A 19,883-nucleotide genomic window follows, 5' to 3' on the forward strand; every position below is an offset into this window, starting at 1 on the left:
ACCTGCTATTCATGATGTGTTATTACTGGCTTCCCTTGACCCCAAAATGCTTTGCAAAATCAAATAAATGGGTGATTAAGTAATCATTAATATGTCAACAATGAAAGCTACATTGAAGATACTACATTGGATGCCAGTTCTTGCCCTGGGGTCATTCCTGTGGGTATATCATGGGGGTGGAGGAATGACATGTTTTACAAAAGGCTTATATTCTTATGTGAGTGCTTTATTAATAATCGGGCCATATCACCATTTTCTTCCTATTTGCAGACCGTGCATCACTTCATGACAATGACTGTGCAGCCCAAGAGCTTGTCAATTCATTCCAAATACTAGAAGTCTTAGGGCCAGCTGCACATGTAAGCTTACAAAGCCAGGTAAGTAGACCATCTATTCACACATGTACAGGCTGTATCAAAATGATTGGTACCCATCGGTTTCCAGTGATTATAGACATGACTGCTACATCAAAATGCAACCTAGGATCTGCATAATTTCTTTATTAATTATAAAAGTAAAGCACACACAGATAAGCACACATGTAGCAGGTATGTGGAGTAAAGTGATGACATGGGATAACCCAATTACAGGATCGTTACCAACAAATCAAGGATACATGATTAACACAATCAAACCATGAAATTTTTTTTTTAACAGGTTGGTTCAAAACTGCAGATATAATGGTTTGGTGGGTGGTCATGGTATAGCATGACCAAGTCCATATGTATCACATCTTAATCATATATACCTAAATACATGATCCATACACACACCCCCACACACACAAATGCTGCAAATAGTGTGCCAGAACTATGCAAGTATGACTGATAGTAATTAGACACCATAGATGTTTTTTTTCTTGTCATTTTATGTGGACATTTTATGTCAAAAATTTTTAATACAATTTGAAGCAATAACATACCAGTGGAGGTCATGAAGCTGAAATGCATTTTGTAAGGCATTTGTTCTCTATTGCACATGAAAAGAAAACATCGGACAGTCCATGGTTGCACACAAGTCCAAGGTTACACATGCTATTCTTCTTGTGGCTATTACCCATGTGCAAACACATACTATTATAATTATAATTGTTGTGATGACTACACACGCATACCTTGTTTTAATCACATCTCTGATTTGCCATCTTTTTTTCCAGCTATGCAGCCTGCTTTCATACTTGATTCTATGTCTTCAGTACCCCTACACAGCAGTCCGTCATATGGCTGCACGATGTCTGGGCATGCTGAGTCAAGTGATTACTACAGCTACTATGAATGAGGTGTTAGCCCATGTTGTTCCAACACTAGGTGCTACAGATGATGATGTTAAGAGACAGGGTGCTTTAGAAGCATTGTCTTGTATCCTTCATATATACAATGCAATTCTAATTTGTTTAGCGCCAGTATCAATAACAGAAAGAATATGCTCAATGGCGCTCGGAATATGCAATTGAGAATAAATGAGTCATCAGTGTTTTCTAAAATATATGTACAATTCTTAGTCAGTGGGAGTGGTCTATTAGTAGACACATAATCTGATTGGACAATCGCATGATTTTGGGTGTCTTCTATCAGGCTGTAGACGACCCCACGTCACCATGAGTGTTGATAACGCGTTACATGCTCATAGAGGTGCGCGTATGTATTGCGTTGTATGCATAGACGCAGTGCGGAATACTGGCACACGCTAGCAGTACGCGCAACAAAAGATGTGAAGTTGTAAGTAAGTTTCGTTCATTTTAGAAAAAGGGGAGTTTTGATGACGGTAACTTTTTTTTGCTTTAAAAATAGTTTACAGTTATTAAAATAATATTTAACTGACTAAGAATGAGAATAAACAATAGGAATTTTTATTTTGACTATCCTCTACCTATGATAGACGACAGGCAGGTCCAATATTTTTATCGTAGTGGATGCCGGCTGTGCCGGCATCCACTGCTCAAAATATTGGACCGTCTATCACACGGTAGAGGATAGTCAAAATAAAACATTTGCACTTTTCTTTCTGTTACTGTCATATTGTGAAGTGCCAAATAGCGGAGGTGTTAGGTCAATATGTTAGGAAAATCTTTTACCTGATGACCCCATATGTTGGCATTGGCCAAATATTAAGCTGTATTTTCACTCCAAAAGGATACTGTGATTCAAGATATTTCTTCACCATTTTAACCCTCTAGCTTACTGAATAAATGCAAATAAATACCACTCACTGCACCTGGTTTTTCTAACTTTTTTGATTTTGATTTGAAATGGTCTATTGGAGTAGACATGTGAGGGAGAGGAAATGATAATGCCAAGTTTCAAATTGAAGTTTTCAGATTTTTTGTTGTAGTTAGGTAAGAGGTAGCTACTGTAAGTTGTATCCTTGTCAGACTTAAGTTTTCTTGAATTAACCATTGATTTGATTCCTTGACTTGCTATACACAGGCATCATAGACAGACTAGGTATTGATATAGTACCATACATTGTATTGCTTGTAGTACCTTTATTAGGTCAAATGAGTGACCAGATACAATGCATACGTCTTCTTGCTACACAGTCATTTGCAACTTTAATTAGACTCATGCCGTTAGAGGTAAGCTCCATATGACATTGCTCTATCACAACTAGATTTCAACCATGTGAATATAATGATATGCTTCCACTTGGGTATCAGTGACAAAATAGAGACATTTTGGTATGAAAAAAAAATTATGGAACTATTGGAACAAATATAACATGTTCTTAATGCATATTGAGGGAAATCATTGGAAAAAAAGTAGGAATATATTTCTTATGAATCATGAAGAGGAACATCATAAAAAAGGTAGGAATATCATTGTGATGAGATTAGGTTTTGGCATTTGCATCTGGATCTCAAAACTTTGCTGACATATCCAAGTAGCCTATACACAAATATATGGCATGATCAAACTGTCTAAGGATGAGGGAATAAATACTAATGTCATAATGAAAAAGGCTGTTTCTTTTATATTTTTAACACAACATACAAAAGCTATGGAATAAGTCATAATTTATACAGGGCATCGTTACATGGGATCATAGTACTTAACATACCAAGTCACCTACCACAGAATGAATACACTTCATAATTGATTCTGCATCATTCAGGGATGCAACTCTGTACAAGCTACATATGGTAAAACTTTGACAACTAGGATCAGCTAAGTCTTCTTAAACTGGTACATGAGTCTTACTATCATATCTTCAATTCAAACACTGATTAACATATTTTGTATTGTACATGTAATAATATGCATGTTGTTTGCATTGTTTATCTTCCTCAGGCAGGAATACCTGATCCACCGTCCATGACAAAGGCCCTCATTGAGCAGAAAGCTAGGGAGCGTAGATTTCTGGAACAATTGTTAGATGGCTCCAAGCTTGACAATTATGCCATACCTGTACCTATCAAAGCTGAACTCAGGAGGTACCAACAGGTAAAGTCTTGCTAAGCTAAAGAATTTAAGTTCAAGTTTGTTTGTGTGTTTGCACAGGTGTGTGCTGTTTGTAGCGGTGTATCTTTTCCATACTTGTGGGTGTGTAAAACTGGCCCGCCAGCTTTTTATCTGGATTTGATATTTTTGTTCTTATTTATATTGCAGTATAAACATTTCAAAATCATAAAAACAAGTTTTTATCTGTCCCCAGAGCAGCCTGTGCACATAAATGCCGAAAGAAAAACTCAAAGCATGTGCATCTAAGGGTCCAGATTTAAATCGGCAACTTTCATATTACTTGCAAAATGCTCTTATCAATTCAGCCACAGAGGGAGATGTATTTATAAGTAGTGTGTTTCCACTTCAAATCTTGATAAAGATTTTTTTTCCTGGAAAAGGTAAAGATAAGTGTTTGTGGTATGTTTGCTTGCAGGATGGTGTAAACTGGCTTGCTTTTCTCAACAAGTACAAGTTACATGGAATACTATGTGATGATATGGGTTTGGGCAAGACACTCATGTCTATATGCATCATGGCAGGGGATTACTACCTCAAACAACAACACATGGTATGTTTTATGGTATTTTAAGAAGAATGCTTTTCTGATTTAAGGGCAAATATATCCTTGTTTCAAGGGATTCCAGTTTGCTACATACTTAGTAATGGTTTGGAAATACATACGTCAGATTCATTTGCATATTTCTGTTCCATTCAGGCAATTAATAAGGTTCCTTGCAAACCAAAACTATATGGACGCGTAACATAGATTTATTTTAACTTTGATCAGAATGCTCCGAAGCTACTGTGCAAACTACTTCATGACCAGCTTCAGACTGACCCTCGTCATTGCCGCTCCGTTCAATATCACAAATTTGCAGTTCAAATTCCAAGGTCTATCTTTGTTAGTCATGAACAGTCCTTCATTCCATCTACAGCCCGCACATGGAATGCCCTCCCGCCTCACATTCCAGGAATTGTGAAATGGACCAGCTTCAAAAAGGAGGTTAACTGCTATCTAGGCGACAAGCCGTAATCCTCTAAGTTGTTAATGCCTTAAATTTAAAAAACAGTAATTAGCCATTGAGTTGCATAGTATGGTTAAATCTGTACATCATATTTCTGTTCCATTCAGGCAACTCATATGGTGAGGAGTTGCATATTTAAATCCGTATCCGATTTAAGCCTTATATAACTTGCTTTGTTTGTTGCTTTTGTTTTTTCTATAGAAAAGCAGCAGTGCTGCAGATGGCACACCACTACCATGTATAGTAGTGTGTCCACCAACATTAACTGGACATTGGGTGTATGAGGTCAAGAAATTCTGTTCCACAAAGTATCTCAATCCACTACATTATACAGGACCACCAATGGAAAGAGTCAGGTAGGTTGCAGGAGTGCCGTAGCTATAAATTGAGATTGGCCATCCATTTAAATAAATTGCTTGTTCTTTATGTGACCATAGAAAGACTATCCATTGTTTTTTGCCAGCAAATGGTGTGTTTTTTATTTAATTATGTCAAAATAGAAATCTTATTTTGCTGTCAAAATTACTGTTTAGCCCTTAAAATGTTTTCTTACTGCGGTTGACTCATGATTAGATAGTTATCTGTTTGCACCTCCAGTCAGAACTCTTGTAGGAGTATTTAGGAGGGCAACACATCCAAGACTTGATTCACACTGCTACAAAAATGGTCACAATGCTTTTGACTCTGCTGCCAGCTGCAGATCGGCCAACTAGTATTGATTTTCAGCATTTTGTACTGATTTTATTGAAGAATACTGAAAAACAAATACTTAAGAAAACCAAAAACGCCAAAGAATATGTTAATACTCTTGAATAAATCATGAATCATGAGTGATAAGAGATTTAGAATATAGTAATCCACTGCATGCAGGGCTTGTGCCAATTGAGCTAATTACAATAAAGCTGATTTGTTTGTTCACTTACAGATTACGTGGCAAGGTGAAAAAGCACAATCTAGTGGTTGTATCCTATGATATAGTCCGCAATGATATCGACTTCTTTAGGTAAGTGAATTAGAGAATAAACGATAGTAGTGGATATCGGCTGCGCGGCATCCACTACTCAAAATATTGGACCTGCCTGTCGTCTATCACACGGTAGAGGATAGGCAAAATAAAAATTACTATCGTTTATTCTCATTCTTAGTCAGTTAAATATTATTTTAATAACTGTAAACAATTTTTTAAAGCAAAAACTAAGTTACCGTCATAAAACTCCCTCATTATAAAATGAACGAAACTTGTTTACAACTTCACATATTCTGTTGCGGCGACTGCTTTGCTGGCCACGATTCCGCAAGACTAGTTCACGATACAGCGCGATATATACGCGCACCTCTACACGCGTGTAAGGCATTATCAAGGCGCATGATGACGGGGTCGCTCTACGGCCTGATAAACGGCACCGAAATCTTGCGATTGTCCAATCAAAAATGTGTCTACGAACTAGACTACTCCCACTGACTAAGAATTACACACTCCCTGTGTGAAAGATTAAGGTCATGTCTTCTTTAAGGGGTGCATGGATTTCCATATAGCCCATTGACTCCTGTTCCTCTATATAGGCCTATACAATATGGCTCAAATTTGTCTCATGGATATTATTTAAGGCTACATGCTCTTTTTGGTTGAAATTTTTGGCGGGAAATAATCCCGCCAAAACAATAAAGTAATCTTTTCCCACAACTAAATATCATAGTCAGGAAATTAATGATGCATCTGGTAGCTTAGATCATAACTTTCATTGCACTTAGTTGCAATTATCCCAGAAAATTCTTGATTTGTTTTTACAGAGTCTTGAATTGTCGATGTTTTTGATCAAAAACATCACTCGGTGTATTTTGAAACTCGAGGCATTAACTCTTCTCAAATTAGCCCCAAATCATAATTTATTATATGCATGTGTAGCAAACACCAATGGGAATAATTGGACGTTGTTTGCGGAGCCTAAATTTGGTTTGATTTTATTTCACAATAATTCTAAGGTGAGAATTTTGACCTGACATTTACTTTTTGGATTTCAAATTTAAATTTATTGATATACATATTTTGAATAAATAAAGAGTACGCTTAACCTTTCTGCAACACTTCCCGGTATCATTAAGCATCTGCTGATAACCAACATTTTAGCTGAAAACAGTCCCTTCCTATCATTTTTGAACAAAATATGGTTCAAAAGTCCGTACGTTGCGTGTATAAACTAGCACAGCGAGATAACGAACAGAGCTATTTACGGTGTGGTATCTATTGTAAGCTATTAGGGTAGGCCTATAGTATATCTTCACGCAAGTGACAAGAGGTGTCAAGCAGGGCGGTATATTCAAACGCTATTGTCTGGATCATTGAGTATCGATTGAGCACGATACATGCAGCACGGATGTGTGTGGTCCTCCCAGGTTTTGACATAAATTACAAATGACGCCGTGAATGACCCAGCGTTTTCATTTTATTATTACTAAATTAATCGTCGTTTATCACGAAAGTGCTAAGAGTTGTACCAGTTCAATTCATCAAAATTAATTTGTATTAAATGAAAACAAACAGACAAGTAGAGTCATATGTCTTTCTATGACCGTATTCCTACCAAAATCAAAATCAAAATGATTTTCAATACACTAGAAACGTGTTGATATGTATATCTTTGAAAATCGCCGAATGTTAACCACAGTCACCGTGGCACAGCATAGGCATCTTTAGCATTCAGTGAAATTGGCAGTGGTTCGAACCCGGTGAAAATTTTAGTATTTTTTATTCTTTTTACTAATGCGCTGTGCCGTTTTACAAACACGCCCCTGAATGAAACTCATGGGCATGTACCCTTAAATTAATATTTGAGTAAATTTGGTAACACTTTGATATTTTATATTTTTCAGAACCATCAAATGGAACTACTGTATCCTTGATGAAGGACATATTATCAAGAATGGGCGTACAAAGCTTGCCAAAGCCATCAAGCAGTTGCCAGCTGCTAATAGACTCATTCTCTCAGGAACACCTATTCAAGTAAGTAGATAATGTAAATGTAATGTAAAAAATGGGCACTGACATATAGTGCTGGGACTCCCTTTCTTTCCCAATTTTAATTTAAAAACCTTTTTAACTGGTAGATGGATTTGAAATCTAAACCTTGTTCTTTTGTAGCAGATCAGAGAATTTGACCTTACACTCATCAGATGTCTTTCTTCAAGAAATTCCTCCAATAAGATTAAGTTACTCATATAATATTTATTCATCAATCATCATAAATTCATTAGTAGATAGACCACTAGACTACTATCATATGGTTGCCAGCTTTTTACATCAAAATGTTGAATGCTTCTTACAGAAGAAAGAAGAACATATTTTATGTCTAGATGGAGGCAAATTACTCCTAGATATACCAAACCCATCCAACAAAGTACATGTAGAGTTCCTACTTCCTATTGGCTCATTTGCCTCATAAATATTAAAACATCTGTGAATATAATATCTATATTCATTTCTTTTCAGAACAATGTTCTAGAATTATGGTCCCTGTTTGACTTCCTCATGCCTGGGTTCTTGGGTACAGAGAAGCAATTCAGTGCCAAATATGCCAAACCCATCATACAAAGCAGAGATGCTAAAAGTTCCTCCAAGGAGCAAGAAGCAGGTAAGAATATGATGTCCTACAGGACAAATGGGGACAACTGGTGGGGTCAGTGCAAGAATGTTGTTTGAGAGCCATAGTCACTTTGAAAGTAGTGACTCTTTGTCACTATTTAGCGTTCCCTGCCAGTGTTCTCTTGATTAAGTTCCGTTATATCTTTTTGTTTTGTTGCAACTCCCCCTCCCAGATGGTTGGTGCTATCTGCAAATATTTACACTACAAGAAAGAACATTCTATTGGCTACTGTTTGATTTAAGTCTGATTGGAAATGTCAGTAATATAACACATTTAGTTGTAAGTCCCATTAGAATTGTCAATAGATATGAAGCATTTGGTTAGTTTATGATAAAGAAAACATCTTTACTGATGGTGGATCACACAGTAATAGCGTTTTACCATTTGTTGCCATGGCAATTCCCGTGACATTTATACTAGACGGTATTTCCATCTGACCTAGATATTCACCAGACACGCTATCATAACACAAGGTGTTACTGGTTGAGCTATTAGCTATATGAATAATGCCTTGGTGATGGCAAACTCCACTTGGACTCCAATTAGACTCATCTAGTGGATGCTTGAGTGTGTGTATCACCTGGCCTGCATTGCTTACTACCTCTGGTGGTTTCCCCCACTCAGCTACTGCAACTGTATCTTGGGATGTTACTGCTAGATATCGGGGTTCTATGTTTACTTTGATGCTGCTTATATAGGAGCCATCTTGCCTATGTATATTGATATGCTTATTTGTACAATCGCCTACTAGTAAATGGCCTTCATGGTTCATTGCAAGGCCGTACAGACGCGAAGAACCAGGCGATGATTGTTGACATGATGACACCCATTGACCTTTGAACTCTCCTTGTGAGTCATACATTTTGATCTTCTCTCCCCAGTCAGTAATAAAATAGGTATTTCCATCTGAATTGACAGCAACTTGCCATGGCCAAGATTTTTCCACAGTCTCTTGTGATGAGCTTGATTCCTCAAGACTTGCTGACACCCGTTGACGTTTCTTACCTCGTTTCTTTCCTCGTTTCTTTCCTAGACCTCGAGAGGTATCTGGTTTTGGTCCGAGATAGGTCTCCATGCTGAACTTATGCTCCCCGTCATTTGAATATACTTTTACATTTGACGCCCAGCTGTCGCAAACAACAACATCCCCATTACTAGGATTGATAGCAAGGCCGCATGCATTCGAGAGCCTATCAGGTCCCCATTGTGTGTAGCCAGCTGGTCTTGCTTTATTACCTAATTCCCTCACTAGCTCCCATGGACCCCTGATAGTTGCGTTAACTTCTTGGGCTGCTGTCATTATTGCTGTTGTGGTTGCTATTATCTGAAACATGCAAGAAATGAGTTAAAATAGCAACTCACATAAAGAAGTGTGTCTTGTGACTTGCTAAATTAGTTGCTACTCTTTGTTTCTTTTTTGATTTATTCGGGTTGACATCCCTGGATATCCCAAGATAGACTGTTCTGAAGCTTATTTCCAATGGGGGTCCATTAGAATAGCGGGTTGGGACAGTCAGGGGTTAACATCCTACTCTTCTCAAAACTGACTGCAAGCTACATGTACATTTATGGTTCTTCTGAACACAGGACTGACAGCTTAAGTCTGATTTAATATGCAGATGTTGCCAATTAAATTCAGACTATTTATTTTTCTATCACCAGGAATCAAACCCTGGACCTCATGTTCAAGATTGATTTTGATAACACTATTAGAAAATTGAGAGATAAGTTCATGCTGCCATAAAAAATTTTCAAAATGAATTGCCCAATCGGACAGCCCAAGCTCATTAATCAGTTGCACAACAGTGCCCATACTTGAACCGTTCAAACTTCACCCATTTTTCCTGTGCAGAGGGACGTTTCAGTACTTTGCACTCTTTACGGCTTAATTTATTTATATATATAATTAACCTTCTCTATTACATTTTAAGTGTGCAGTATATTTCATTTAAATAAAAATTTACAAATAAAAAGTTTTAACATCATTTCAGATTTTAAGCTTGCCCATTGGGCCAGGGCTTCTGAACTTTCTGGTTGCCCAACAGAAGTTGTCAATTTCCCCTGGCTGGGGGAGGTGTGTGGGGGTTGAGATAACATATAAGGGTATTAACTCACCATTGATTACAAATTGCAAAATAAGTAAGAACTGCTAGTAAATGGTCATGCTTGATCAGGTGGTTCCTCTACATGTATGTGTTTAGGTATCCTTCAGTAGAATATCTAAAAACAGCAGAGAGATTACTAGCTGTGTGATTTACTTATTGAAAAGATTCATCAGGTTTGTTCTTCAAATCAAATCAAATTTTATCAGTGTGTCAATATTTAAGTTGTTAAAGTTCACTTAGCTTATCATTGGTATGAATTGGCCATCAATATTGGGGTCATTAAACTTAAGTTAATCTACTGATGAGATTTGATGGTGAAGAAGTGTAAATTGAAGCAGATAGAATCAAATCAGCCTCACTCCCATCTCACCCCACACACACATACCACCCCATACACACCTATAATATTTTGCCGTAAACATTTAACGAGCGCATACTACCGTAATGTTTCAAAGTCAGAGCTAACAACGAGTATGGCCCAAAGTTCATTCGTAAATTTCCACTCTGCAACAGCAGATCGCCTCAGCAGCCAATCGGAGACAAATGTGCTTCAATGCAGTAAATACGCTATGTATGCTTAAAATACGTTCTCATCAAAAGTTTACAAGAAAAGATATAGTTCTTTTGGTTTTCATTTTCTAGGTAAAAATGTGAACAAAGGACTTGGGGGGGGGGATAGTGACTTCCCCCTCCCCTGACGAAATAGGCCCCCACACTCCATGCAGTTGTAGCTTTTTGCATCCTTACAAAGGAAGAGAACTACAAAAATCATGCTATAATGTATTAACTATTATAGAATATGACATTTTTTTGTTTTCATGTCTAAGTTGTGCCCCACCCCTCAACATGGACTGCCCCCCCCCCAAAAAAAACCATTCCAGCTTTACGCCACTGATTGTAGTGGTATTGACAACTCTGCCATTTGTCTTTCATATTGTTATTCAGGTGCACTAGCCATGGAGGCTCTTCATCGGCAGGTGTTGCCATTTGTTCTAAGACGTCTCAAGGAAGATGTGTTGGATGACTTACCACCAAAGATCATTCAAGATTACTATTGTGAGCTTAGTCCACTCCAAGTAAGTAACAAATACCAGGATTATGCAATGAATTAAACATGGGTGCAGAATTTTGCAGATTGTGTTTGTTTGAATATTACCTATGGAGGAGAAAATAGTGTATCGTAATCTTGGTAGAGAAGAACGGCAGTCCCTTACTCAGATTGACACGAGCACCCTGTTAATGAGCGACATCCGCAGAACTTTGTGTTCCCTTCAAGTGCGCCGATCTGCGCTGACCAACGTAATCAGCCAATCAGATTATTGGTCTGTTGTTATGATTGTCATATGATTGAATCGGCCAATCAGAACCTTTAAATCAAAGTCAACCAGCGATCTTTCATAGTGGAAAAATACAATGAAATGTATGACCTAGGGTAAAGTGACCAAATCAAGTGATCCCTAACATGAGTTGGCAGTCTTCTGATGAAATGTAAGTCAATACCAACAGTTAGAGGTACAATTTGATTCTGTGTTTAGATCATATGTCTAAATGGAATACCAAAATTACATGAATTATTAAGTAAGAATTTATTTTTTATATGAACAGATTCAGCTGTATGAAGACTTTGCTCGTTCCCGTGCCAGGAAGGGTGTTGAAAACACCATACATGATGCAGAGAAAGATGCCAAAAAAGCAACACCAGCCACAACTCATATATTCCAAGTAAGTATAGAGGTTGAAGCTAATAATGCAATGATCTTATGGGAAATGACTCAGGGAAGCCAATAATCATTTTTTATTTCCATATGTCTTGCGGTTCTCGAGTTAAGGCCAATAATATATCAAAACAAAAGTTTTGGGCATTTTCCCCCTCCCGAGAAAAATCATGCACATTGTTGGAAATTATGCCCTGTTATATCAAGCCTTGTGATCTCCTTTGTAGAATTAATCCATATCCCATTTCTCTTGTGTATCAGCTTTATTTGTCTCAATATTTGAGTGCAACCACCGCTAGGTCATGCTCCCCTCCGACCTGCCTTTACCTAGTTTGCAACCCCTCCTTTTGGTCAGGCATGTTACAAACTACCTTGATATTACAAGAGTTTATAAGCAATGAAAGCAGGGTCTAAGCTAGAAATTGAGGTTTGCCCATCATTTGAATAAAATTGGCTGTCCTAATTTGACCTTTTACCAGACTTCTATAATGCCTATATGGGGTTCAAAGAATTCAAATATGTGTTGCTATGGCCTTGTTTTGTAAAAGGTTTTGTTTTGTAAAAAGGTCCAAAAGCCTTTCTCAACACCTGCAATTACAATGTAGCATCTGTCCAAAGGCACTATTTTTGCTCGTACCAGGAGCAAACTTCCCATCTAAAATGACCGACAAAGGGGTGGCTAGCTAAGACACTGAATGAAAGTGATCATGTGAAATTTTCTCAACAGTATTTTCTCTACTTTCCTAATTGTTTTGTTTGTGTGTATTATTTTGTACAGGCTCTACAGTACTTGCGTAAGGTGTGCAATCATCCATTACTAGTAGTGAACACCAAACATCCTCAGTATGAACATATCACCAAACAACTCAAGGAGCAAAGGTCATCATTACATGACCTACAACACTCACCTAAACTCACTGCACTCAAGTAAGTAGCTGTCAATCTTTCTTTCTTTGTTTTTTCTTCTGTCTTCATTCCTTCAAGTCTTTCTGTCTTTCTTCCGTTCTTTCTCCTTTCTTCCTCTGTACAAACTACAAACCATGAACCATCAATTTTAATGTTTGATTATTAATCATCAACTAAAATATTCATGAGAATAATTGAAAATTAGACTTCAACACTACTTATTTATATCGCTTACCAGGAGCACTTTAAAGGAACTTCCTCGTCGTCAGAGCTAAAGCATCAGCTGATGACGAGAAAGGCACTCCTGATAAGTGAAATAAACAAGTTGTGTTGAAGTCTAATTTTAAATTATTTTGAATCTGTAATTCTGTAAAATATTGCTATTCTATTGCAGGCAACTTCTACAAGATTGTGGCATTGGTGGGGAGAGTTTGCCATCTACATCAAGTGGTCAGGATGAGTTGACAGAGGCAGCAGTGGGTCAGCATAGGGTTTTGTTGTTTTGTCAACTCAAGAGTATGCTGGATATTGTGGAGAAAGACCTTATCAAGTGAGTAACACTATTCTTTGTTGGTCTCATTGGGAGTTGGGATTGTCATAGGCATGCATTTTGCTGTTTACAATATTGAATCGCAGGGGCTAACCCAATTGCTCAGAGCCTAATACACATGCATACAAGGACAGTTTGTTGGCATGCGTGCAACACAAACACGTAAAAGCACTGACATCACTCTGAAATCCCAATGAGATAAACTGCACAAAAAGTATAGTAACAGTTAAATAAAGAGGCAATTTCTTAATGACAATAGCAATAAGTTCAAAAAGCCCCATGGATGGTATGGGGCAGTTTGTTCCAGAGCTCATTTTGATACCACTCTTAATTCCATACTCCATAGACAAGTTAATGTGCAAAATTCCAAATATTTTGTCCTGGAGATGTCAAAGGTAATCCTGATAAATGTTTGACAGTTTTATACTTATATGACAGCGAACCTGTTGGCAACCTCAATCTATAGCAACTTGTACATTTGTTGGGGCTATTTTACTAACATGAGCTTCATTTTACTTGACAGAGCCCAGATGCCCAAAGTGACATACCTTCGTTTAGATGGTAGCGTCCCAGCAGGACAGAGACATGACCTTGTACATAGGTGAGTCAACACTGAATTTATACTCAATGGTGCTCGCAAAAATGCAGATCACTATCAAATCTATTCACTTAACACCACTGGAAAAAACAAAACAAAAACAAACAGCCTTGCAAAGCACATGCATTCATTCAAATTCATTTTCAAAACCAATTGAGTATAAAGAAAGTTTTATACCAAGAATTTGGCATCAGAACGTGTCGGTATTGTTATATTAAATAGTAAGTTTTTGGGCTGGAGATGATAAACAGCTGTGTTTTTCTCTGTGGAATGACAACCTATCTTGCTTCCAAGTAACTTTTCTCTCATCTTGTTCAATCAGGTATCCACTGTGATTTTTCTCCTCTACTAAACCAGGAACCAGTTTTGCCTGATTATACAAATCTTATCAGAAGACTCTAAAGATTATTTCTCTGCCCGAGATGTTGACCATTCCTCTTCGTCTAATCCATACCTGTTTTTCCAACACTATACATGCTGAAAACAAAATTTGTATACCATTCTTCATTTTAGATTCAACAATGATCCTTCCATTGATATGCTGTTGTTAACTACTCATGTTGGTGGGTTAGGTCTCAACTTGACTGGCGCTGATACCGTGATATTTGTAGAACATGACTGGAACCCAACCAAAGATTTACAGGTTTGTATATTCATTACAACTTGGTGACATAACCCATATCTAATATAGGAATACAGCAGATAAGCTACAAATAACAGCAAGCCAGAAAGATGGACTGGATCTGAGATGAGATACACTACACATTATAAAGTACCAACAAACAGTTAAACAGGCCACAAATATTAAAGTTCACAAAGCTCTCGATAAACCCATAGCTAATATATTTCCTACTTGTCATGGGTGACTTGTGAAATACCATGTAAAAGTTTGGAACTTGATCTGTGCAGGACCATTGGGTAACATAGCACATTAAATAACAGTTTTTCATTTTCATAAATACTCTTTGTTTCAATTAAGGGCTATCAAGTAAATCAGGATTCACAATAGGAACTTATCTGTCAAGTTTGGAAGTTAGCAATATTTGTTACATAATTCAATCAATTAGTCAAATTTATTATCATAACACAATTTACATCCATGTGTAATTGATTCAGTTTTTCACAATTGAGATTTTCTTTTGACCTCTTTAATAGAACCTATATCAAGTTTAGGACTTGGTAATAGGAGTTGAACACAATAATAAGAAAGCTTTAAATCAGGCCATTTTCCTCTTATTAAACATAATTTTGTGTGTGTTCCATTAACTGAAAACATTTTAATTATTTATTTGCAATTAAATATCATACAAAGAATCATCTTGAGATATCACTTCACAAGATTTTCAACAAAGAGATGTCACAGTTTGAATACATAAATCAAAATCTAGTCTATTCCTATTCTTAAAATAAATCTACAATGCATTGCATCAGTTGCTGTAATTTTTGCTGAATCCCATGTTCCATTGTCACAGTGAAATGTTGATTATGTTGATGTCTGATTGCATGTGATATTATTATGTTGTCAATAGGCCATGGATAGAGCTCATCGTATTGGTCAGAAGAAGGTAGTCAATGTGTACAGATTAATAACAAGAGGAACACTGGAAGAGAAAATTATGGGGTAAGTACAAGTGTGATAGCGTAGGGAGCACAAAAGATATGTGGATGTGTTTATCTGTAATCACCAGCAATCAAGGAACACAAATGAGAAATCTGTGAAACATTGGATACGCACCCCCACATACATTCAAAGTTTATGGACTGTGTTGCAAGATAGAAAATATAATGTCCACAGCTATTCTTTATTCATCTCGTAATAGGCGGTCATAACATCTTGGATTGATATAGTATGGCATCCATTCAGTTGGATGCAGGACCTACGCCACGTGCACTTTGATATGCACTTTTATGAATTGACTTAAACAGGAACTAAAACCAAGTTGAACAAAGTATAAAGGTGTAGGGAGGGCGAGTCCACACACCATGATTAAACTTTACAATGTGCCATTCATTCTTATCATGTGATTTTTGACTACAAATATCATTTTTAATGGTATTTATATCTATTGAATTATTGTTAAATAGTGGCTCTGAATAGACAATATGCACTTTATAGGCATAAATCCAAATCATTTTGTCTAGAAATCTGTGCTAATCCAGACAAAAGCTTTACAGGTATATATTGAAACTATCCTCATTGGCTTTATTATTATAGTGAGCATTTTCATTTTGTTTTTATTTTTCTTCCAGATTGCAGAAGTTCAAGTTAAACATAGCCAATACAGTAATCACACAAGACAATGCAAGCTTGCATTCAATGGGAACTGATCAGCTACTTGACTTATTTTCTCTGGATCAGGTATGTGTATGACTTATTATTATATCACAACTATCAAAGATACCAGTAAGTTTTCCCCAAAAACGTAAAACTAGTGTGAAAATCCGGAAAAAGGTGTGAATTTGGTCTGAAAGACCCCAAAACAGGCTGAAACTAAATAGAAATAACCTGGGCAAAAACCTGAGAAGCGGTGTATCTAAATATTTGAAATGCATGCACACTTCATATACAAAGTCTTTGGCTCAGGATTTCTCAACTGGCGAGAGTACGCCAAAAGGTCCTACCTCCCAGGGGTGTCACTCGCATATAAATCAAGCATTGCTAATCCTATTCTCAAAACCTTCAGAGGGGATGTAAATGTTCACAAACTAATACCTGTACACAATTATTGCAGTCAGTTGTGGGAAATAAAGAGGGTGACATGTCATTCTGATTTGATTCCCATGACAACCTTTCATTGGAATTTCTATGCAATTGCTGAATGTAATAAATGAATGAGTTAATAGATCCTTAAAGAGCTGTAATAGGTGACCAGGCCAGCCAAGCACCAACATATGGATATAATATCTGTCACCAATAGCACCCATAAAATTTGACCTTATTGACCTTTTTTCTATTGCTAAGAATCAAACCTGTTTACAAGTTGTCAAATTCCATATACTAGATGGTAAAAAATGTCATTATCCAATTCTGAACCCTACCCTGGTGTATGTAGTTGGGGCGGTCAATACGGCCCTTTAAAAGTTTCATAGTAGGAACTCTCATATATGTGATGTTCCACTTTATTATGCCAAAATCTTTAAGAAAATATCAAAATTGTAAAATTTTGGTGCATTATTCCATTTTTAATTTGCACATAAAAGTGATTTCTAATGTACACTTTGATATTTCTCTTCAGGATTCTGGCAGTAGTGACTCAGCAGGAGACAAAGACAAGTCAGCATCTTCATCAGATACCAGTAAGCAATCAGCAAAAGCTGTGCTACAAAACCTGGAAGATCTGTGGGACGAAAAACAATATGAGACAGAGTATGATTTGGACAGCTTTATGCAGTCTTTACATACATGAGTATGGCCAGTAGTACAATATAAGAGAAGATTGGACCAGTACATAGTTCAAGATTTGAAATGTGTTTTGCTGTTGTGACGAAAGACAGTGGTAAATTTGTTTTTTTAATAGATGCACTATTTAATCCTGCACATTATGACACCACATTGAATCCAATGTGACTTCAAGAAGCAAAGTTACAAGCATTTGATTAGACGAAGGTCCAGTTTTAAAAGTGGCAAACTGGCCTATTCAAAACTCCACAAACTAGACATCTGGTTTGAGAGTGGTGAATGGCTAATTTATGCGTTTGGCTTTAATTTAAAACAAAAGGAGCAAAAGAAAACTGAAACAAAAGAACTGACAAATAAAATGAAAGTTATGAAAAGTACAGAGAAGTAAAACTGAAATAAAAACAGCTTTAAATAACGCTTCATTGAAGAAACTGTGTTGTCTCTTTGTTGCACTTGTTGGAATCTTTTTGCTCCTTGTATAGGCCAGTTTGTCACTTTTAAAACTGAACCTTCGTCTATTCAATTGCTTGTAACTTTACTTTTTGAGGTTACATTGGATTCAATGTGGTGTCATAATGTGCAGGATTAAATAGTGCATCTATTAAAAAAACAAATTTACCCCAATATTGTTCAGTTATGAAATTGTGATTATATATCCAAGTGTAAGGATACTGTAATGTCTGGGTAATATTGTCACTGGACACAGGTGAGCTCAAATGTTTGTGTTATAAACAGTATTCCATGCAAAAACAAACTAGAGTTTATGTAGGGTTCTCAGATTACTTGGATGATGCTTGCTCAAATTTCATCTTTAAAACCTAAGCGGAAGGTCATCTTTGTAGAAAAATAGAGTCATGAAATTTAATTTATAAATGGTAAAAGGTCACTTGTTAGCTGGGATACTATTACACTGTAATGAGCAATAGTACTTAATTACTTAATATTGATGCCACAGTGACTATTTGATGGAGAAAGTATACAAAAGTTGGGTTTTGACAATTTTATGTATATTACGTGTTGTGTGTGTTCTTTTATAATGGTGTTGAGAATGAATACCCTTGAATGCATTATAACATGGATGTAAGTTTTCCATGGTTTTTATGCCTCCACCGCGAGGCATACTGTTTTTGCAATGTCCGTCCTTCCGTCCGGATGCGATATCTCGGGCATGGATGGGCGGATTGACTTCAGATTTTCAGGATAGGTGGGTCATGGTCAAAAACTCTGGCTACTTTTTTTTGGGTGAGGTTCAAGGTCACCCAAGGGTCATATGAGGTCAAATTAGTAAGGCTTCCTCTGCCTTCCTAATGATTGACAGTCCTTATTCCACCTATTGCTGGAATCCTACAAATTTTCTAGACTCGTCATTCAAATATTAATGTTGGATTAGCCCAAACACCCTAGTTGCATTTTAGCGAGGGGGAGGAAAGAAGAAAGAGAGAAAGAAGAAAAGAAAACTTTTTCTCAGGTGAGGTTTTGAACCACCGACCCCTCGGGTGCCAGAGACATGCACGGGCCTACCTTGCCACAGGATGGAACTTGCCTGGCCAAGCTTTCCGTCGACATATGACTGTTCACATGCTGACGCAATCGCATCACGTGGGATACCTGCCCGTGCATATGCTTTTAGAATTGTGGTTTTTTATGTTTGGTACGGTTAGGGTTAAAAAATAGAACGAAAAGCTAATTTATTTGTTTGTTTTTGTCTGTTTTACAATTTGTAAAACAAACTTTTGAATAGGCCAGTGTATAAAAATGCTTTCTCAGAAATATATTTTTGAAAGAAAAATATTGGTAACTTATAATGTAGGTAAGTATTTGCATGTTTTGTGCATTGATATTAATGTGCATTGCGACATGAAATTGTAAAAGGTAGAAACCACTAATGAACATTTTACATGGAAACAATGACAACTTTTGGTAAATCCCATAAGCCTTTCCCTATTTACCCTTAGTGACATATAATCGATGTGCACATATTTACTGTGCATGTTGATCATTGATGAATTGTGCAGTAAAGGTGTGCGCATATAGTTCAGACGTCATCAGGATAAAATACACAAAGGCTAACAGGATATAATGAAGAGTTGAATTGTTACATGGTCAAACAAAGTTAGTCATTTGTTGCTAAAATGGATTTTATAGAGGTCAGATTGGTTTTAAATGATATTTTTTGCATCATAAAAAGTTTTTGAAGTTTGTAAAATGGCTAAGATATATGGCCGTCAAAGAGTTAACAGAAGTGTCTTGGTGCAAAATTAGTGCATGCATACTAGTCATTAAGATAGTGCCTCAACTAGCGCAAGCTTGCCGAGTCAAAGAGCAGCATACATCTGTATCAGTTCGGGTGGTATACAGGGTTAGTTAAAAGTGTCTGATCCTGTTCTCTAATTTTATGCATAACAGGATTTTAAGAATGGATAAATCATGATTTGGTATGCTGCCAAAACCATATTGATATCATTGTGAAGTCTGCAAAATGATGAATAGCTGTTTATCAGTT

At 36.8% G+C, this 19,883-nt stretch overlaps 1 protein-coding gene across 1 annotated transcript in view; it reads left to right on the forward strand.

Annotated features, from left to right (window-relative positions):
* LOC140151247 (TATA-binding protein-associated factor 172-like) overlaps positions 1-17,481 on the forward strand; it is a 51,510-nt gene extending 34,029 nt beyond the window's left edge. The window contains exons 24-41 of the mRNA XM_072173517.1: positions 271-377; positions 1,157-1,358; positions 2,427-2,575; positions 3,288-3,440; positions 3,874-4,008; positions 4,667-4,821; positions 5,391-5,468; positions 7,337-7,466; positions 7,953-8,094; positions 11,157-11,287; positions 11,817-11,933; positions 12,705-12,853; positions 13,227-13,382; positions 13,906-13,983; positions 14,494-14,623; positions 15,510-15,601; positions 16,231-16,339; positions 17,217-17,481. Of these exons, the coding sequence (XP_072029618.1) occupies positions 271-377; positions 1,157-1,358; positions 2,427-2,575; positions 3,288-3,440; positions 3,874-4,008; positions 4,667-4,821; positions 5,391-5,468; positions 7,337-7,466; positions 7,953-8,094; positions 11,157-11,287; positions 11,817-11,933; positions 12,705-12,853; positions 13,227-13,382; positions 13,906-13,983; positions 14,494-14,623; positions 15,510-15,601; positions 16,231-16,339; positions 17,217-17,387 (2,384 nt within the window). The 3' untranslated portion in view covers positions 17,388-17,481. The remainder of the gene's footprint in view (positions 1-270; positions 378-1,156; positions 1,359-2,426; positions 2,576-3,287; positions 3,441-3,873; positions 4,009-4,666; positions 4,822-5,390; positions 5,469-7,336; positions 7,467-7,952; positions 8,095-11,156; positions 11,288-11,816; positions 11,934-12,704; positions 12,854-13,226; positions 13,383-13,905; positions 13,984-14,493; positions 14,624-15,509; positions 15,602-16,230; positions 16,340-17,216) is intronic.
* The last annotated feature ends 2,402 nt before the right edge of the window (positions 17,482-19,883 follow it).

This window comes from Amphiura filiformis, chromosome 4 (genome assembly GCF_039555335.1).
Source record: "Amphiura filiformis chromosome 4, Afil_fr2py, whole genome shotgun sequence".
Taxonomy (NCBI): Eukaryota; Metazoa; Echinodermata; class Ophiuroidea; order Amphilepidida; family Amphiuridae; genus Amphiura; species Amphiura filiformis.